General features: G+C 48.6%; 2 protein-coding genes across 16 annotated transcripts in view; both read right to left on the bottom strand.

Moving 5' to 3' along the window:
- SRRM1 (serine and arginine repetitive matrix 1) overlaps nucleotides 1-1,744 on the bottom strand; it is a 17,946-nt gene extending 16,202 nt beyond the window's left edge. For all 10 annotated transcript variants that reach the window (XM_068657606.1, XM_068657607.1, XM_068657608.1 and 7 more), the window contains exon 1: nucleotides 1,587-1,744. Coding sequence is in view for 7 of the 10 variants with exons in the window: in XM_068657598.1 (XP_068513699.1) it covers nucleotides 1,587-1,607 (21 nt within the window). In the remaining 3 variants the exon portion in view is untranslated. The remainder of the gene's footprint in view (nucleotides 1-1,586) is intronic.
- A 2,476-nt stretch (nucleotides 1,745-4,220) lies between these two features.
- Nucleotides 4,221-16,111, bottom strand: NCMAP (non-compact myelin associated protein). 6 transcript variants are annotated; one of them, XM_068657610.1, is made up of 5 exons: nucleotides 15,699-16,111; nucleotides 10,267-10,336; nucleotides 5,665-5,759; nucleotides 5,147-5,231; nucleotides 4,221-5,001 (listed from the first exon to the last, which is right to left on the bottom strand). In XM_068657610.1, the coding sequence occupies exons 2-5, from the start codon at nucleotides 10,332-10,334 to the stop codon at nucleotides 4,854-4,856; spliced, it is 396 nt and encodes a 131-aa protein (XP_068513711.1). In that variant the 5' UTR covers nucleotides 10,335-10,336; nucleotides 15,699-16,111; the 3' UTR covers nucleotides 4,221-4,853. The 6 variants fall into 6 exon arrangements, with proteins under 6 accessions (XP_068513711.1, XP_068513710.1, XP_068513712.1 ...); XM_068657609.1 differs by lacking the exon at nucleotides 15,699-16,111 and adding an exon at nucleotides 14,903-15,083; XM_068657611.1 differs by lacking the exon at nucleotides 10,267-10,336 and having other exon boundaries at nucleotides 15,699-16,108.
- Nucleotides 16,112-17,569: the final 1,458 nt, after the last annotated feature.

Here is a 17,569-nt window from a genome sequence, read left to right as displayed (position 1 = left end):
GGATGAAATCATTTGGAACTGGAAGACTTGAAAGCCTGTGTCTGGAAAATTTACTTGCATAGAAGTAAACAACCGCACACGAACAGAAGTACGTGCAGAACTGCATCCAAATACTAATAACCCATTAACAATTCAAAAGCCCAGAATTCACGTGTGAAGTAAAGTTTATTCAGGAAATCAACGTAACTGATGAAGAACACAGGAAATTAATACATTCAATTTCCTGTGCGCGGAAAGAATGCGTTGCATGCAAGTAATAATACAAGCTGCTAAGGAACCAAAAGATAAAAAGAAAAAGCTCAAAATTCTAGGGTAACCACTTAATTTGATCAGAAAAACACCCTGAATTAGCAACATAATACACTCCAAATTTGTCAAGTACAGAATGGGAACTGAAAGCATTAACATTCCCATTTGCAACCTTGGGACACAGGAATTGTGAAGACTTGTGGCACAGACACCTGCCAGGATTAAGTATGTTTAAAACTGTTTATAGTATTTGCAGCCTTGCAACCTACACCTTAGCAACAGATGCAATACTCACCAGATCATTCAAGAATGTCTTGGCTTTTAACTTTTCCAATTGTTTAAAATATTATTTACAGTCCTGTTTCACTACCATGTTTTGATTTTTGTTTGTTTAAATTAGGCACCTTTCACAGCCCAGTCTAATATTCAACTTCTAGTTCAGTGTTTTCAGTCCCAGTCATTGCACTGTAAGTGACAATTATTCGGTCTGTAAACTTTTAAAGAATGGCACCAGGTGGCACAAACATAGGTTTAACTTGTAATTATTTTTCTCTTCAACTCATTTCCTAGCATGCTGATGACATTTTTACCAGGCTAGCACATTAGCATAAAAGCGATTAAATGAAGGGAAAGGTGTGCTCCCATGTTTTAAAAGCATCCCTGGTGCAGGAATACAAAATCATTGGGCTGAACGGGTCAGCGACTTCCCATCAGTTAGATTCCGTGTAAAATTAAGTACTCTCACAACAGCCACGGAAGCCCTTTAAAAAATAAATCAATTTTAATTAGCGAAGAAAAGGTTAGAAGAAATACACCCCGGTTTATTTCTTAAAACATCGAATAATCTTCACACCACGGAGCTGCAAGTCCCCACGCTTCAAAAAGGGTCAAAAAAGGGCACTTTGGTTTATTTCCTCTGAACCAGCACGTCTCACTGCAACCCCCCCCAACCCCCCCCGCGTTTCAAGGCCCCGGGGCTTAGCCCGTGAGGCGGCCGCAGGCCCCGCCGCGCCGGGACCCCCCCATCCCCGCCTCCTCCTCCGGGCCCCGCGCGGGGAGCGGCGGCGGCGGCCTCGGGAGCCCCGGGCCCTCCCCCCCCGGCCCCGGCCGCCCCGCGCCGCCTGGGTCCCGCCGCCATTTTCTGCGCGGCCGCCGCTCGCAGGAGCCTGCGCAGGGCGGGGGCGGGGGGCACGGCGGCGCTGCTCGGGGAGCGCCGCGCCAGCGCCTTCCTTCCCCGGCGGCGGCGAGGCCCGCGGAGGCCCGGCCTGGCCGCCCGCTGCCCTCCGGGCCAGGCCCGGCACCCTCTCCGCCGCCGGCCGCCCGCCGCCGGCACTTACGCGGAAGAAGCCCGCGTCCATCTTGCCTCCTCCGCCTCCTCCTGGCCGCAGCGCGAGGCCGTCCCGGCGTGCACCGCGCGCCGCGAGCCCCTCGCACGCTGCTGGCGCTGAGGCGGGGGGGGGGGGGGAGGAGAGCGCGGGGCGCCTGCGCGCGGCACGAGCGGGAGGGGGCGAGGGGGCGGAGCCGCGCGCTCCGTGAAGGCTGTGCGACGCCCGCCGATTGGCGGATGCGGGCGGAGAGGGTAGGGGAGCGCGCCGGAATCGGCCAATCGGGAAGCGCGACGTTCCGGGGGCGGCTGTGCGAGGGTGGGGGAGCTGCGGGACTGCGAACCCTCTTCTCGCGAGATGTTGGCGAGGGGCGCGGCGGGGGCGGCTCCAAGGGCCCGGCCCCGCCCCGAGGCAGCGACGGGGCCGGGAGGGGGCGCGCGGGGCCCGGAGCCCCCCGGAGCTCCCCAGCGCCCCGCAGCGGCGGGAGGCCCCCGGCGGGACAGGGCCGCGCCTCGGGCCTCTGGGGGCGTCGCGGCTGTGGCGGAGCGGCTGTGGCGGGGCTCCCAGCGGTACCCAAAGGAGCCGTTTAAGGACAGACCCCCCGGGGGGGCGGCTGCTCCGCCCGCAGCAGCGCCCACCCGCACAGAGCGCTGTGCGGCAGCAGGGTGCAGCTCGCTGTTACGATTAATTAACTAATTAATTAATTAATTCTGCCAGTGCAAAGCCAACAGTCCGTTAGAAGCGGGGCTGCCCGATAACAAACAGAGGACAGCGAGATGAGGCTTATCTTTGCCCTGGTTTCAGTTAGGGCAGGGGTCATTTTCCTCCTAGTAGCTGGCAGGGTGCTGTGTGTGGGATTTAGGATGAGAATAACGTTGATACCACACTGATGGTTTAGTTGTTGCAGAGCAGTGCTTACACCAAGCCAAGGACGTCTCAGCTTCTCGCTCTGTCCTGCCAGCGGGCAGGCTGGGGGTGCAGTAGGAGCTGGGAGGGGACAGGCCCAGGACAGCTGACCCCAACTGCCCGAAGGGGTATTCCAACCCATCTGGGGTCATGCGGAACAGTACACAGGGGGGCTGGCCCAGGTCGGGGGGCAGCTGCTCGGGGTTAGGCTCGGCATCGGCCAGCGGGTGGTGAGCAACTGCACTGTGCATCACTTGTGTGTGCGCACTATTAGCAGTATCTATAATGATAATACTATCATCATTACTATTATTATGTGTTAATAAACTGTCTCTATCTCAACCCACATGCTTCACTTTCCCGTTTCTCTCCCCCATCCCAGAGAGGGAGGGAGGAGGGCAAGCGAACGGCTGTGTGGTGTTTAGCTGCCGGCCGGATTAAACCACAACAATCTTTTCTAAAGATCTGGATTTGGATACAGCAGAACATGCTCAAAAAACAGCGTTAAATGTTCAGAAATAGAAGCAGGAGGCCAGCTCCTCTACAAAAATTCAATTGGCTTCTGCAACCTCTTATGAATTATTGTATCAATTATTCCTGCCACCAGAGTGAGTTACAGAATTTGGGCAAGTAGAATATTTACAAGATTTAGAAACTTCACAAACAGCTGTCTCAGTATTTAGTTTGGAATTCAAACTGTGCTCGAGTTTCATTAAAGAAATTGCAGAGTAATTGAATTTAGTTTCTGCACAAAACCACCAGTTGGTAAAAATAGCCTGTTCCAGAGATGTTTTCATATCTCGGAGAAAAGTACATCGGTGTGTCACTCCTGTCCCTTATCACTTTGCTCTCAGAATGGTCAGCTTAGTTTTGGTGCTGCATGATTTAGGAACAGTAACTGTTCAAGGGAGTCAGGACTTGCGACAGCACTGAGAAGAACAGCGCAGGAACTGCTGCAAGACAAAGAAAAGCTGCGGTGGGCTGCAGGTTCTCTGTGACTCGATTTGATGAGTAACCTCTCTCTGCAGCTCCCAAAAAGGAGTTCCAATACCCTACTAAGTTTTACTGTGGTCTGAAAGCAGGCTGGAGCCCTCTAATGGTCACAGTAGCTTAGAGCTAGCTCCTGGGATTGTCTAAACGTAAGAGAAACTTCATACGGTATATCCAGACCGTTACTGCTGTATTTACTTCACACTATCTAGCCGTTTGAGTGAGTGGTTTCTTACAATTCAAGGTGTATCTGTCAAAGAGCGGAGCTGTTTCCCAATAAAATGGGGGTTTCACTCCTCTTCCTACTACTATCTGTCCTGTCAGCCAGTGCTTCAGGGATGCTTTGATAGGCACACTATGAGACAATCAGCCACAGAACGCCTTGACAATGCCGCTGTGTGATCAGACTCAGTGGGCTGTGAAATATCCTTGGGAATTTCTTTGGTGCATTACTGTACACCCACAGCCAGCACACTTGCAGATCAACATCACTTTCAGATGCTTTCCACAAGAGCGGAAAAAATTAAAACTATTTCAAGCCTGGCCTGCATTAGGGGACAAACATTTCAGGATGTTTTCAAGTTGTAGTAAAGTAGTTGCATAAACCCTCACTTGCTTTAAACTGCCTTTCCCTGTTTACTTTTTTCAATTAAAGAACTTCTCAGGCTCTTAGACTAAATACTCGAATGCAACAGCAGTAATGAACCTAGAGCAGCAACCTTGGCATGGAATTGAAAACCTCTGGACCAGTTCATTTGGAAACAGACAAGGTACCAAGTTTATAGAAATGCTTCAAAAATACTTGAAAATAAAAATTAACTTTTCTGTCTAAAACCATACGTACCTGGTATTAGAAACACAAAAGACGACTAAAGATAAATACAATTTTGCTACTTACAGTTTGCTACTTCCCATACTATCCATCATGTATAAAATAGACTACAAATCTGTTTCACATAAATCTTAACAAAGCCAGGTTCAACCTGAGTTGCAGCTCACATGTCCAAGTTTTTCTTCCATTTATCATCAGTCATTGCAGAATAGAAAAAGCTCAAATTCTGAGTAAGCAAGAGCTCCACAAAATATGAGTCTTCACCATTTCTTCCAACAAATGGGTTTGGCCCATTTTGTCTTTCTGTACCCAGAGCTCTATAAGAAGGCTCATTGCATTTCCCATGGTCTGTATGCTTTCACCAGTTGATTTTGATCATACAGAAAGTGTTCAGATCATTTAGTTCTCCTCTCAAAGAGAGAAGGCAGGGCTAATGCCAATCTGTAGACAAGATAACAGCTACTGCTGTTCCCAGTGCAGTGTTGCTTTGCTGTAAGTCCCAGGTCCGTGTGAATAAGAACTCCAGCTCTTTTCTCCCACAGGACACGTGTTCACAACTGTCTGCTCTGCATGTGGATGTCCACGGGTATGAAGGTCACCACAGGATGCTGAGTAACGCTGTCGCTGTTCTGCCCTAAAGCAGGTGGCATTGCTGTTTTGGTGCTCTTGGGTTCCAGCTCACGCTTCACTCGCATGCGCCTGGAAAGGAAGCAATGAAAACATCAGCAGTGCTGACACCTGTTGTGGTGTCTCCCATGATAAGTATTGGGAAGACTTCTGCAGAAGCAGGTTGAGCTGAATAGCTATTGGGAGCTCTACTGAAGTATAGAACTCAACCACATACCTGTTATACGTTTTCAATATGAGCAGAACCACTGTAAATATAATAATTACTCCTACTACGATGGCAGCAACTATTGCTCCAGAACCTGGCAGGGAAGCAGAAAGGAAGAAGGTCTTATTTAAAAAGTTATCGCTGTACTGTTTGAAGTTTGCTAAGTTCAAAGGTCCATTTTAAAAAACAAACAGGGGAAAAAACAAAACAAAACAAAACAAAAACCAACAACAACAAAAAAAATTCTCTTCGTTACTTTTTATTCAGTGGAACAGTTTGGGATACAAGCATTTGGGAGGCAAGGAAGGAGGAGGAGTGTTTAGCTGAGGAACTGGAGTACCCAAGTATTGCATGAGAACCGGAGTATACAAATAACTGTTCTCTTTTTCTCATGTCTTTTCCTCATGTATACTTAACAAATACGAGAGAAAATTAAAACAAGTTTGGACGTCACTACTGATCTAATCAAGGTATGGTAATTACAGTACAAAAAAAAAAAAAAGCCACCACCCCACTACTTTTCTTACTTTGATAAAGACTTTGTTCTTGAGACTTTGTGGTCACATTTAATGAGAACTGAGTATTATTGATCAGTGGTGCGGCTGTCGTCATCTTGCTTGGGCTACAGAAGAAAAAAGAAGAATGATTTCATCAACTATTATCACTGAATTGTGCTACCAATGCTTCATTAATTAGGCAACTGCCTATTAAAGATTCTGAGCTCTATTTACCTTCTACTAAGGGGTTCTTAATATTTTCTTAGTGGTGAAAATCTGGCCCTGTGGAAGTCAATGGAAGTTTTGCTACAATCTAGTCGTGAGCAATGTGCCTTACAACATACACTGTTCAGTGTTCATAGGATAAAACAAGATACTGACACAATGATGCATTGTTACCCACGGATTACTGATGTTACACATTTTTTGGACAAATTTATGCATCTTAAGTGCTTTAGGATTTTCAATTATCACACCAAGTTATGAGATTCAGGTCACTGGGAAAATAAGCAGGCAAAGCAGAGCTAAGAGGAGAAAGTACTCGACCTCCCTGCCCCACTCCTCAAAAACAAAGAAAAACAGTTTAATTACCTAAATTGAAGCTCCAAACTTACATGGCAAACAACTGCTATGCCACAACAGAAAAATAAAAATAAAAGCAACACAAGTGCGACAGTTTGCTTTGAGTTTTGGGAAGTAACCTTACTCACACCAGCGTCATTGCAGGTCTCTTGTTGGAAGAGGACAAGCCTGCAAGCGGATAGCTGAACATACACCTGTTTCTGTATTTCAGTAGGGTAAAACTGTAGATCTAGAAAGAACAGCCTGTATGTTTACTGATTTTATAAGCATTTCCCATGTTTTCTAAATGTGACTAGTAACGTTAGCTACCAAAAGAATCCTTCAGAATCCTTCATGGTGTGAATACCACTTCAAACAGACCTCTGAAACCATTTCAGCTCCTAGCTTCAGAGAGCTAATACCCTCAAACTATCAACCGAAAACTGATACTGCATTTGAGTTTCCTGCTTCAGGTGCTGCCCAGCATACACACAAGCAGGACTCTGCCCTACCCTGTTATACTCCAGTGGGATATTGTGGACCTGTGGCATGTCCTTAAGTAGCTTCAAGTTTTACAGAGCATGCAACATAGAATAGCCAGAAAATGAAGTGGATAGAAATTAGCAGTAAAAAGAACTGCAAATCAGCCTCCTGGGACACAGCCAGATAACTAGTTAACTACTGAAAATACCAATTCACAGCTAACGCGTCTACTCTGCCTTCTTCCTTTCCCCTTTATTAAGACTTTCCTAAAGGTTACTTCAAAGTAGCATCTATCAAATAAAATTAATTTAGTCACAAAGTACAATTTTGAGAGGCAAAGAAGATATGACTGTGATTGCTCTTCACAGGCAGGGTTTTGTTTCGAGGCGGGGAGGAGACCAGTAGCTGTGTCAACACACAGTGCATACTTGGGAGGCTCCATTTAATATATGAGGAATGAGAGATCAGTAACCAGCAGGAAGGAAAAAGCTGATGTTTGCTTGGGTATGAAAGATTAGAACTGCAAGGTTGATTTAGTCAGATACTTCGATCCTCCTACGGTCAAAAGGGGTTTGAGTTTTTTTTCTTTTAAATTAAAAAGCAAAAATAACTGTCTCGGAATCTGTAACTGGGTCATTCTCCTCTGACTGAATGATTCCTTTGTTTAGCCAGTGCCAAGTTAATACAGCAACACGATCATCTACTGTCGTCGCAGATCTTTCCATGCTAAAAGAAATATTTTGTGTTAAGAGTTTGCTCAGCGTTATTGTATAGCACAGTGAAATGATTTACACGTGCCTTGGTGGAACCTGTGAGAAGTCACCGAGTGCTGGTACCAGCGCTCTCCGCAGCTGTTCCCTGGCCGATCCATGTGAAATCGCACTGGTTGTACCAAGGTTGTACCGCACGCAAGCACAGGTTGACAAGACTCACTTTTGTGTTGTAAGCTGGGGAAAGCTAAGCAAGTATTTTGGCTATGGGCACAGTACAGAAAATGCCATGTCCAACTGCCACTTTGCTGCTCCTGACTAGGAGAACACAAGCTCCAAATTCAAAGCAGCATTTTTATCTTCTCTGACTACCAAAATAAAAATCCCAAATAAAGGTGGCTGAACATTTAGGTACTAAGCCCTCCAGCAGTCACACTTCATAACTTCCATCTGGTTCAAGCCACCTTGGTAATGGCGAGCTATTTGTGTATGAGTCACCACAGCCACAGAGTTATCGTTGTCAGTGAAACTGCCCGCTTACAAAAAGAAGGAATTTGTCTCACAGGTTGTAACAGTCTTAAGATGCAAAATGAAAAATGCAAAAAATCTTTTTTTTCCCCACACTGTGTATTCTGTAGCAACTGGAAAGGTCTGAGGTCTGTGTCTCGGTCAGGATGGGAGGTGTCAGTCTTCAGTTCTGCTTTACCTCCAGCGCCATTCCTCACCCATTAATCAGCAGGGCTATTTACGCCTGCCCAAGCCTGCCTTACAAGGGTCAAGGATCCAGCAAAGTCCAGCGAGATCCATGGGAAAATCCCAGTTTCAGGGTATTGCAGACCAGATCCTACTCTGTATAGAAAAACATTTGGAAAATGAAGAGTGCTTCATAGGAGCTAAACAACAGGGGAGAAGAAATGGACTTTGCTACGGCAATCGCAGGACATTCTTTCTTTATGACACAGTCTGTACCTCCCCTGTGCACACACACCTGCCCTAGTTTTGGAGAACCAGCAATTCACACACATCTCTACAGGCGGGTGGGGGCACACACTGCTGGTTATTTTTGCATCCACGTATGAGGGAATTGGAAATATTTCCACAGAGTTAAGCATTGGCATTTTTCCACTTAAAACACCTTTACAGATACAGCGTATAGGTTGTTTTGGCAAGTGGTAGCAATGCCCCCATTTATGAGGCCCTCCTGCCTCCCCCTGTCCCGTTGAATTTCAGGCTGAATGGCCACGCTCATTCACAGCGAGGGCAGGGTCAGAGCTCAGCTCAACCTGGCAGTTGCAGGAGAGGGTGACAGGGAACAGAGGGGCTTGTTTGAATTTTTCCATAAGAACTGGACCTGCAGAGCTAACTTCCTGCCAGGGAAGGCAGGTGCTGGTTAGGAAGACACACAAATTCAGCACTTTGCCACTCAGAAAAAGGTGGTCTTTGCATCAGGTTGTGGCAGGCTTTAAATGAAATACAAAATCATCTATTATTTCTCCAGTAGTAGTTTTGAATCAAGATGTAGTTTCAGCCCAGGATCTTAATTACAGAAGTGTTTTACCCTTTCACTGGCACTGCTGCACAGATAACATCTTACACTGTGCCCAAACACCAGCTGAAAAACAATTACAGTAAAGAAATGCCAAGATGTCATCTACGAATCCCACGAGGCAGTCAAATCCTAATAAATAACGGTAAAAGGAGTTCTACTACATAAATGGTTTACGTCCCAAGAGCTGATTGAGTCTCAGATTCATTCTCTCTTGCAAAAAGAGCAAATCACAGAACCATAATTGTACTTTATCCTGCAAAAGAAGCAGGTGAGGAGTCAGCTACCATCCCCGTCCCCCGTCCCACTGCTACAGAGCCTGGAGCTTTGTGCTAAGGCACATCTGTCTGAGGCTCAGCTCAGCTCACACTCCTTCCAAAGCCGTCAACCTAATATCTGTGGGAAGCAGCGAGCTCACTCTCCTCCAAGAGAGAAGTTAATCCTCCTAATGAAGTTCAGAGTTTTCTGCTCTTCCTAAAAGTAACCAGGTTAGTAACCTAAAAGGACCTGGCTTGTGAGCAGTTGCTGGTGGAAGTAGATGCTTTTTTCAGTTCTGCTCCTGCCTCTGCAGGCAGCCTGGCCTGGCAGCGTCGGTTCTTACAACAAGGTTTGCCTTGTTTAATCACGGTGAGCGCTTAGTGGCTGGAGCTGGAGCGTTTTATTGTCCCCAATTATGCTCTGACGGCGGGGCACGGGGATCAATTGAACATTCATGGCACAGCGCAGAAAGGAAATAGGCTTAAATATAAGAGCCACAAACTCAACTTCAGCTCCCCATAAGCTGACAAACCATCCATCTGCAATCCAAACAGACGCTACTGCCAGGTCAGTCATGTGCTACCGAGCTCATGTTACAGCAGCGTAGGCCATGAGAACTGGGAACATTGCCTGGGTTTTGAGGCAAACTGTAATTTCAAAAAGCAATAAAAACACAATGTGCTTCAGTGAGACCTGAATGTGCCTGAACTTACCTTGCAAGGCTCTGAGAGGGAGGAAAGGGGGAAAAAAAACAAGTTCAAGCTGGCTACCAGGAGCTGAGGCATAAACGTGGCCTCAGGCAAACAACGCGGCTCTGTACTGAGCATCTGTACCAGCACATGTCCCGATGTCAGACCCGCACCTTTATATAAGCATTTGTCTCGGGCTCTGGCACGAGCTCTCCAGATTTAGCTGTTAAAACACGTATTAAAAGCATTTAATTTCTTTGTCGAGACAAAGTTACTCAAACTACAGGCAAGTCTACTGTGCAGTAACAGCTCAAAGGCAAAAAAAAAAAAAAAAAGTCTACTTGTGTGGCTTTGATCTCAAGAAGTGCTCACAGCCTCAGCTCACCTGGCGGACAAGAAGTGAGGAGCTGAAGGCAGGTCCCCAGGAAGGAGCGCACTTGTTTTGAGAGGCATGCCTGGAAATTTGAACCAAACAGACTTTGTCATTGACTTGTCCAGCAGCAGTACCTAAACCTGACTGCAAACTGCGTGTTTCCCAATTCTAATCTTCTGCCTTAAAATGTTGGGCCACACACACTTCTCCTTGCCATGTGAGTGAATGCAGGTGTTTCAGCATGTGCAAAGCCTCACGGGAGCCCAAAGCACACCTGAGCTCCCCAAATGTAACAGCTCAGACCCTTTGCTGACAGTAACGTGGCTCTGCCCACTGCACACTGATAACATCCCACACACCGTGCATCGGCTATAGAGTACAGGTTGGGGGGCAGGAAGAAAGGATATGTATTTATCAGTTAAATATTACCCTGAAAAACTGATACAGAAAGAAGAAAAATGCCTTCAGGCACCACTGTGAATACCAAGGTAGGAATGACTCATGGGAGAGGGTGAATGAGTCTCAAGGTGACAGAAATTTTAGAAACCATCAACGTGTGCACTCAGATGGAAAGTAAGATTGAGTAAGAAGAAAATTAATCTGAGATGAACCCTCTGTCACCAGGCTGGCAGTCATCGACAGCAACACGTCGCACATCCCTCAGATCACACTGCCCGGGAGTTTGTCTCTGCTGCTAGGACAGTGGTGTTCAAGGAAGCCCCAGCAAACTGCATGCTGGTGGGAAAGGTAATGGATCTGGACAAATAAACCACAAAAAAACGTCCTGCGCTTCTTTGAGCACGGTCTGCCTCCAGTTTTGCAGCAGAAAGTCAACCCTGCTTTGTAAGTGTTGCTCTAGAAATGGCCCTGTTATTACTGGACTAATTTCAGCTCTTCAGCAATATCATTGGAAAACTCTCTACAGAAATTCATAGTCCTGGAGAACAGAATTCAGCTGATTTTTGCATGCAACAGTTGTGCAGTTCCAAATCCAGCTCCACTGCAAAGCTTCTCTGGCAAGGAACAGGGAGCCACGTTTCTCAAGAGAGTAACAGTGACATCCAGGTGGATCTTCTGACCCTGCTAATTGCAGTCAAATTACACAGAAGGAAAATGCCTGCTCCAACATGAAGCTCGAACTACCTGAGTTTCAGCTGCAGTCCAACAATGCATGTATAGAGCTGGGTTTCCACGCCAGAGTTCAAAAATACATTCCAGATACGGTAATGCTTTTGCAGAAATGATTAACAGGCTTTAGACCTTGCTGGATGTGCCATTTAATGAAAGGCTGGAGTAGTTCAGGAAATTACTCTGTTGTAGAAAGCCTCGCTCATTTTTTCTGTCCAGGCATCTGCTTTAGTCCAGTCAAAAATTGTATAAATGCTCCAAAGCCCAACAGAGGAGATCAGGACTGATACTGTTAGCATGGGAATTGCAGCATTAACTCTTTCATTTAAGCATCAGAGACAGGCACCTCTCCCAAAGTTCACATCGCTGTCTCTTGCCAGATTAAAGGAAATGTCCCACGTAGTTCCCAATTAGAAAGGAGAAAAACAGAACGGAACAAAGCAAACAAACAACACACACACAAAACGTCCAAGGGACTGTGGTACGATAAAGGAATCGAAGCACAGAATGGTTTAATTTAGGGCCAAGGTTTTCACAGTTTTTGGTAAACGTAACTTTAAATGAAGTATGTGACTACAATCACCTAGAAAATGAAACATTTCCACCACTTCCAGTGATCAACCCCCCTGATTCCCACAATCTAACCTGCTTGACTGAACTGGTCTGAATCCTGTGCTTATGTCCTGCAGTGAGAGGTGCACTTTCTGCATGCTCCCTATACAGCTCCAGAGCTCCTCAGAAATGACAACACAAAAGACTGCTTGGGAAAGAAAAAGATGACAGCAACAGAAAAGAAAGGAGCATTTCCCTCCTAGTTCCGAGCTGGATAAACCTCTGTCCTGTTGTGGTCCTGGGCCTTTGAAATGCCACGACTCCGCTCAGCTGAACTACCTGCTAAACAAAACATTTATTTTTGTTCATTGAAACATGTCACAGAAACACCTTTTACCTGTCCTCAGGGAAACAAAGACCTGGGCCCAGGAGGAGCGCAGACATCCCAATCCTCATCCAGCATCCTCAGCAGCCCACCCCTCGCTGTGCACGGAGCAGGCGAGGAGGAGCGAGGGGGAAGCACCGGGTGCCTGCTGCACACCCGGGTCAGCCCAGCTCCCAGGCTCTTCCACCCACACCTCCCACTGGTGGCAGCTTCACAGAGGGAAGTGTAAACCTTCTTATGGAGCCTTTCGGACCTTTTGAAATAGGTGTTGCAGCTACACTCTACCACAAGAAGTCTGCTGAGCCAAGGACGCAGTCCAGCCAGGCAGGACCTCTGCCACCCCTCGTTGCTCTGTAGCCAGACCTGGCACTTGTTCGGTGTGAACAGGCAGAACAGGAACACTCGGAAGGACCTTACACATCAACTAGGAATCTGGAGAACCCAGAGGTGAAGAGGAAATGGCAGGAGAGAGGAGCCAGAGTGGGATGAGGAGCCCATACCCGTTTCTAGGTGTGACAATAGGCTTAGAAATCCTGGGGTCAGGCTGCGCGGTGCGGCCACTGTCCCCAGCAAGCTGACGTCCTGCAGGTGCTGAGCTGCACTGGGCAGCCAGCGTGTACCTTCAGGGCAGAAAGACTTCACCACTCTGTTTTACAAGAGACTAGGCAGCAGAGGCAGATTTCAACACACTTTTTAAAACAGGTCAGGGGATGTTGATGTGCTGCTTGTTTGCTGAGCAGATTGAGTCTGACAGCCTCCTCTTAGTCAAATATTAACAGCAGTACAGACAGGCTTTTCATCAACATGCTGAAATACCTTCCTCTAACAGAGAGTTAAAGCACCACCATGAAATAAGCCTGGACAGAATGTGTTCACACACGTGGTCAGAGTGGCTTTGAAATATATAGCATATCCTCCACCTTCTTTCCCAACCAAATGGCTGGAGTTCAGTACCATTCCTGAACGATTTGCCCAATCCACGACTGGGTTCCCAGGCTAGAAAACCACTTCTCCCAGTTCCGATACCACCACACACCTTCCTGGCCAGTCCCTTCTGTTCTCCAAGTTCTTTGATGCCTGCAGGCAAGTCACTTACCCAATGGCATCTACACCAGGAACAAATCCAAGAAGGAATGCAAACCCAGATGTGCTCCTCAGGCACTCTTCGCTATGTCCAACAGAATCAGAGACATCAACACAGCTACTGCTGGATCTACCTTACACTGAGATTCACATGGCACAGAGCAAACACCAGCTGCTCACGCAGTGATTGCAGAGCCGGCTGGATTAAGATTGCACCCTCAGCTGCCTTTCATGTCAGTCCTGCATTTATCAGCACAACCCGTAGCACATGAATCAACACAGCTCCTGTTTGCTGGCAGAAAGGTGTTTTTTTTTCTTTACTTTACAAATACATTTGCTAGGTCAAGAGTTTTGAGGCTTCCATTACAGACTAATATGCACGTAGGAAATTCTGTCTTTCCAAGTAATTATTTGGGTTTCTACTCTGCTCCAAGCAGAAGCACCAAGCAGCTGTGCAGCACACAAGGCCATGGCACTCTGGAGCAGCACAGCAGAGGATGGGCAGGACACGTCCTCCCAGTGCTGCTGCAATGGTCTATGTGCTCGTTTCAGCCACCTCGGCCCGAGCACTGCAAAATCCCACCAAAAAATCAGTGTCTTTGCAAGCACACAGCTGGGTGGTTAAATGCTGGTGTTAGGTACGGCGATTTAGGTGTTTGGTCCAAGGGCCTCCATCTAGGAGGATGTGATAAAGGTGGAGCCCCCTTCCTCTGCCCACTCCCCCAGCCTGGCACGTGAAGCAGCTGCATTAACCCCAAAGCCTGGTAGGGGGATGCCTGACTCGTAGCTAGCCCTTCGCAGCTGACCATGAGGAAGCACCGTGACTGCAGGGGCCCTGGAATTACGTTATGCTATAAGTTTGTTGCTCCACGGAGGTGGTTGTGAAAACATTAAGTTATGTATGTCAGTGGGAAACTGGATGACTCAGACATCCCAGCAGCCTTTTTTTTTTTTTTTTCTTCCTGCTTTTCTCCTCTGTGATCTCCATTCATGCTTCACATCATCTCTCCCTGCAAGAGGTCTATAGGTTTTGGTTGCATTTCCTGATTTCTGTGATTCTCAATAAAGGCAGCACAGTCATTGACACCACACTTTTTTCTCCTCTCCCACGCCTAACGATACGCCAGCTCATGGTTAACTTGCCAGCCCCGACCAAGCCCCCTCCCAACCCAGCCGTGCGTCAGCACTTTTGATCCCAGCGTTGCACAAAGGCATGAGAACCCAGCACAGAGTTACCACCCCTGGGGAGCAAGAACTGTTTTGGGCAGGTGCCAGCACCCCGCAGGTTCAGTGTTTCTGGATTTACCCTGTGAGCACAGCAGGCATTGATTTCAGAATCGGCGGCTGTAGGCTCTCAGCGTACCACTCACAGGCTTCCCAGCTCCTTTGTGCAATAAGCTTCCTGTTCCCAACTGATTCACTGTTTATTTTTCACTATTATTCACTTATTCACTATTGCCATAAGTAAAAAGAATTTATTGCAACTAATAAATGTCTCACCTTCAGTCTCAGCAGGCAGATAGGAGCAAGGCTGGACAGGAAACCTTCATGACTTACTGCGAACAGCAGAGCCAAGTCTACTGCCACTTGTGGATTTGAGTTTTAGGGCTGCTGCTCTCTGCCTGCAGCTAACGTATGCGGTTCCCCAGCTGCTGGGCTGTGTCTTCTGCAATTCAGACTGTTCATCCACCAAAAAACGCCAATCTCAATACTGTTGCAAGAACCTCTGCAAGTCTCACAGCTTGAGTGTTTTTCTATATTAAAATGCATTTAAGACTGTTAGTAAACTGGGAACTCTGTTCACCTTGCAGACAGCAGAATGAAAGCGGTCACAAGATTTCTTCAAGTACTGCAACAAGCTCGCTGAGGTGGCGATGCACATCCATTCCCCTCTTCCCAGGGCACCGTGCAGATAAACCCGCAGCCAGTGCCACACTGCACACCTGCAGCCCGTCCCGGACCAGAAACTCCCAAAGCTCTGGGCAAGCACTCGGTGTCTCAGTGTCTCGGTGTCTCAGTGTCTCAGCCTGGCACCCAGCGCTGTTACCTGTCTGCAGCAACCCTCAGCGAGCCACCGAGTCGCTGACCTGATCTTTTGCTTTCTCACCACCAAACCAAATCCTTCAGCCCAAGCACTCCGCCAAGCGCAGGGTACCACGTTAGCTGGGTTTGCTCACAAAATACTGAGCTTCTTCAGCAAGGGCTGCCCGCGTCAGGCCAGGTAGCAGCCTGCCAGCCCTTCCCAACGCGTGGCTCGGCAGATTTCGGAAAAGAAACAACAAAACCCAAAACGCACCTCGCTGATGGCGCTGCAGGGGGCTGTCAGGGCAGGAGCTCGGGCATCTCGGAGCCGCCGCCGGTCACCGGCCCCCAGCGGCTTCTCGCGGCCGGGCCGGGCCGTGCTAAAGCCGAGCAGGTCGGCGGCGGCTGCGCTGCGTTTCCTTCTGCTTTAGCTCCCAGCCAAACGCCTCGCCGCAGGGACGCCTGACTTCGCCCGCTCGCACGCACGGAGCCGCCTCCCGGGGGGGCTCCGCCGGGACAGCGCCCGGCAGCGGGGCAGAGCCGCAGCCGCAGCGAGGCTACTCCCGGGGGACGCGGCAGCCTCGGGGTCCTCCCGGGCCCATCCCCGCGGCCCGGCTCTCCCCGGCTCTCCCCTCCCTTCCCACCTCCCCTCCCTCGCCCACCGCCCGGGCTCAGCCCCCCGGCCCCGCTCCCCGCCGCGGGCGCTGCCCGGCTCCGAGCCGGGGTCGGGCGGTGCCGCCGCAGGTGGCTCCCCCCGGCCGGGCCCGGCCCCCGGCGCCGCCTCCCCGCTTCCCTGGAAATGAATCTGTACATGAATATTTCTTGGTGGTGATTTCGATCTGTGAAACTCCCCCACTCGAACCGGGCTCTGCTTTGCCAACACAGGCTGAGGGTCTGGGCTGGCTTCTTGGACCTGCGCTTCTGGGTGGGCACGGAACTGATGGGAGACAACCGGCACCGTTAGTACAGAGCCGAGTCCTGCGATGTTCAGAGCTTCCCTTTGGGGACGGTTCACGAGGTGGTGCTCCTGTCAAGATGAGTTTCAAATGCATGCTTTGTGCCTGCTCAGAGCAGTAAGGATTGCTGCAGCCCCCCCTCCGCACCTTGATGCAGGCAGGCAAGGACTGGCAGCCCCCCGCTGAACCCGACGGGGAGCAGCACATTGCTCTCCCCAGCATTTCTCACCCTAGAAACCCGTGTGTGTTTTGCTTCCTGCAGCCCGGAGGACAAAACTTGTGCAGACTGTGCACAGGTGTCTGCAGCCACAGAGCCCGGCTCTCACCCAAGCATGGGTACATTTCTAAGCATTTCACTGATAAGGCATTGCTAATGCAAACAAGCTCTTCAATGAAACACTGGCGAACAGAGGCAGGGCTAAGATAGAGCACTGGCTTGTTACAGCTGGGTCTGCCAGAAAGAAGGAAGGATAAAACAACAAGGACCTAGGGGGCAAAAGATCTAGTCTCACACTTCTGTATTTTCACAGCCAGAGAACATACTAGTGACAGAAGCTGGCAAGTAGATGCCTTCCTTGTTCACTTCTAACACTTCAAAGGGAGGAACAGAAGTTCTCCAGCTCAGCTTGGGTTAAATTCAGGTGCAACATAAGGGCTGTCCTTTGTAGATAGCTGGTAGAATCATTGAATCATTTAGGTTGGAAGAGACCTCTAAAGATCTTCAAGTCTGTGCCTTGCACAGAGCCCACTGGGCAAGGTAAGATTCAGTGCAAACACTTTCTTGCCTATCTTTGCAACAAACCTTTCAAAGCGTTTAGGAGCTTATACAAATACATAAGCATGGCACACCCTTACCTCGCTGCCAAGCCTTAGAAGCTGGATTTACCCAGGAGAATGGGCTCTTACCTAATCTTGCTGCTCAGGAAGCTGTTGGCTGCCTCGATAAAGCTAAGATCCAGTTCGAGGTGAGTTTTGGAAAAGGACTGAACTTTTGAAGATACCCACACATGCTTTTTGCCCCTCTTGTCTCCCAAGTCAGAAAAGCAAATACCAACCACACCTGCAAGGGTTGGAACTGAAATGCAGAGATGAAGTGACCTGCCCCAGCAGAAGGTCACATATAAACCTGGTTGTTCCTCCCCAACCCCGGCTTGCTGTGCCATGTTATTTGAACAGGAACATGGCCATT

This window comes from Anas acuta, chromosome 21 (assembly GCF_963932015.1).
Source record: "Anas acuta chromosome 21, bAnaAcu1.1, whole genome shotgun sequence".
NCBI lineage: Eukaryota > Metazoa > Chordata > Aves > Anseriformes > Anatidae > Anas > Anas acuta.
This window is presented reverse-complemented; position numbering and strand designations above follow the sequence as displayed.

Excerpts from the sequence above, each read along its gene's own strand:
- NCMAP (XM_068657610.1), bottom strand. The coding sequence starts at position 10,334 with ATGCCTCTCAAAACAAGTGCGCTCCTTCCTGGGGACCTGCCTTCAGCT. Across the intron at positions 5,760-10,266 it reads CCTCACTTCTTGTCCGCCAG|CCCAAGCAAGATGACGACAG; the intron begins GTGAGCTGAGGC and ends TTTCTTCTGTAG. Across the intron at positions 5,232-5,664 it reads AGAACAAAGTCTTTATCAAA|GTTCTGGAGCAATAGTTGCT; the intron begins GTAAGAAAAGTA and ends CTTCCCTGCCAG.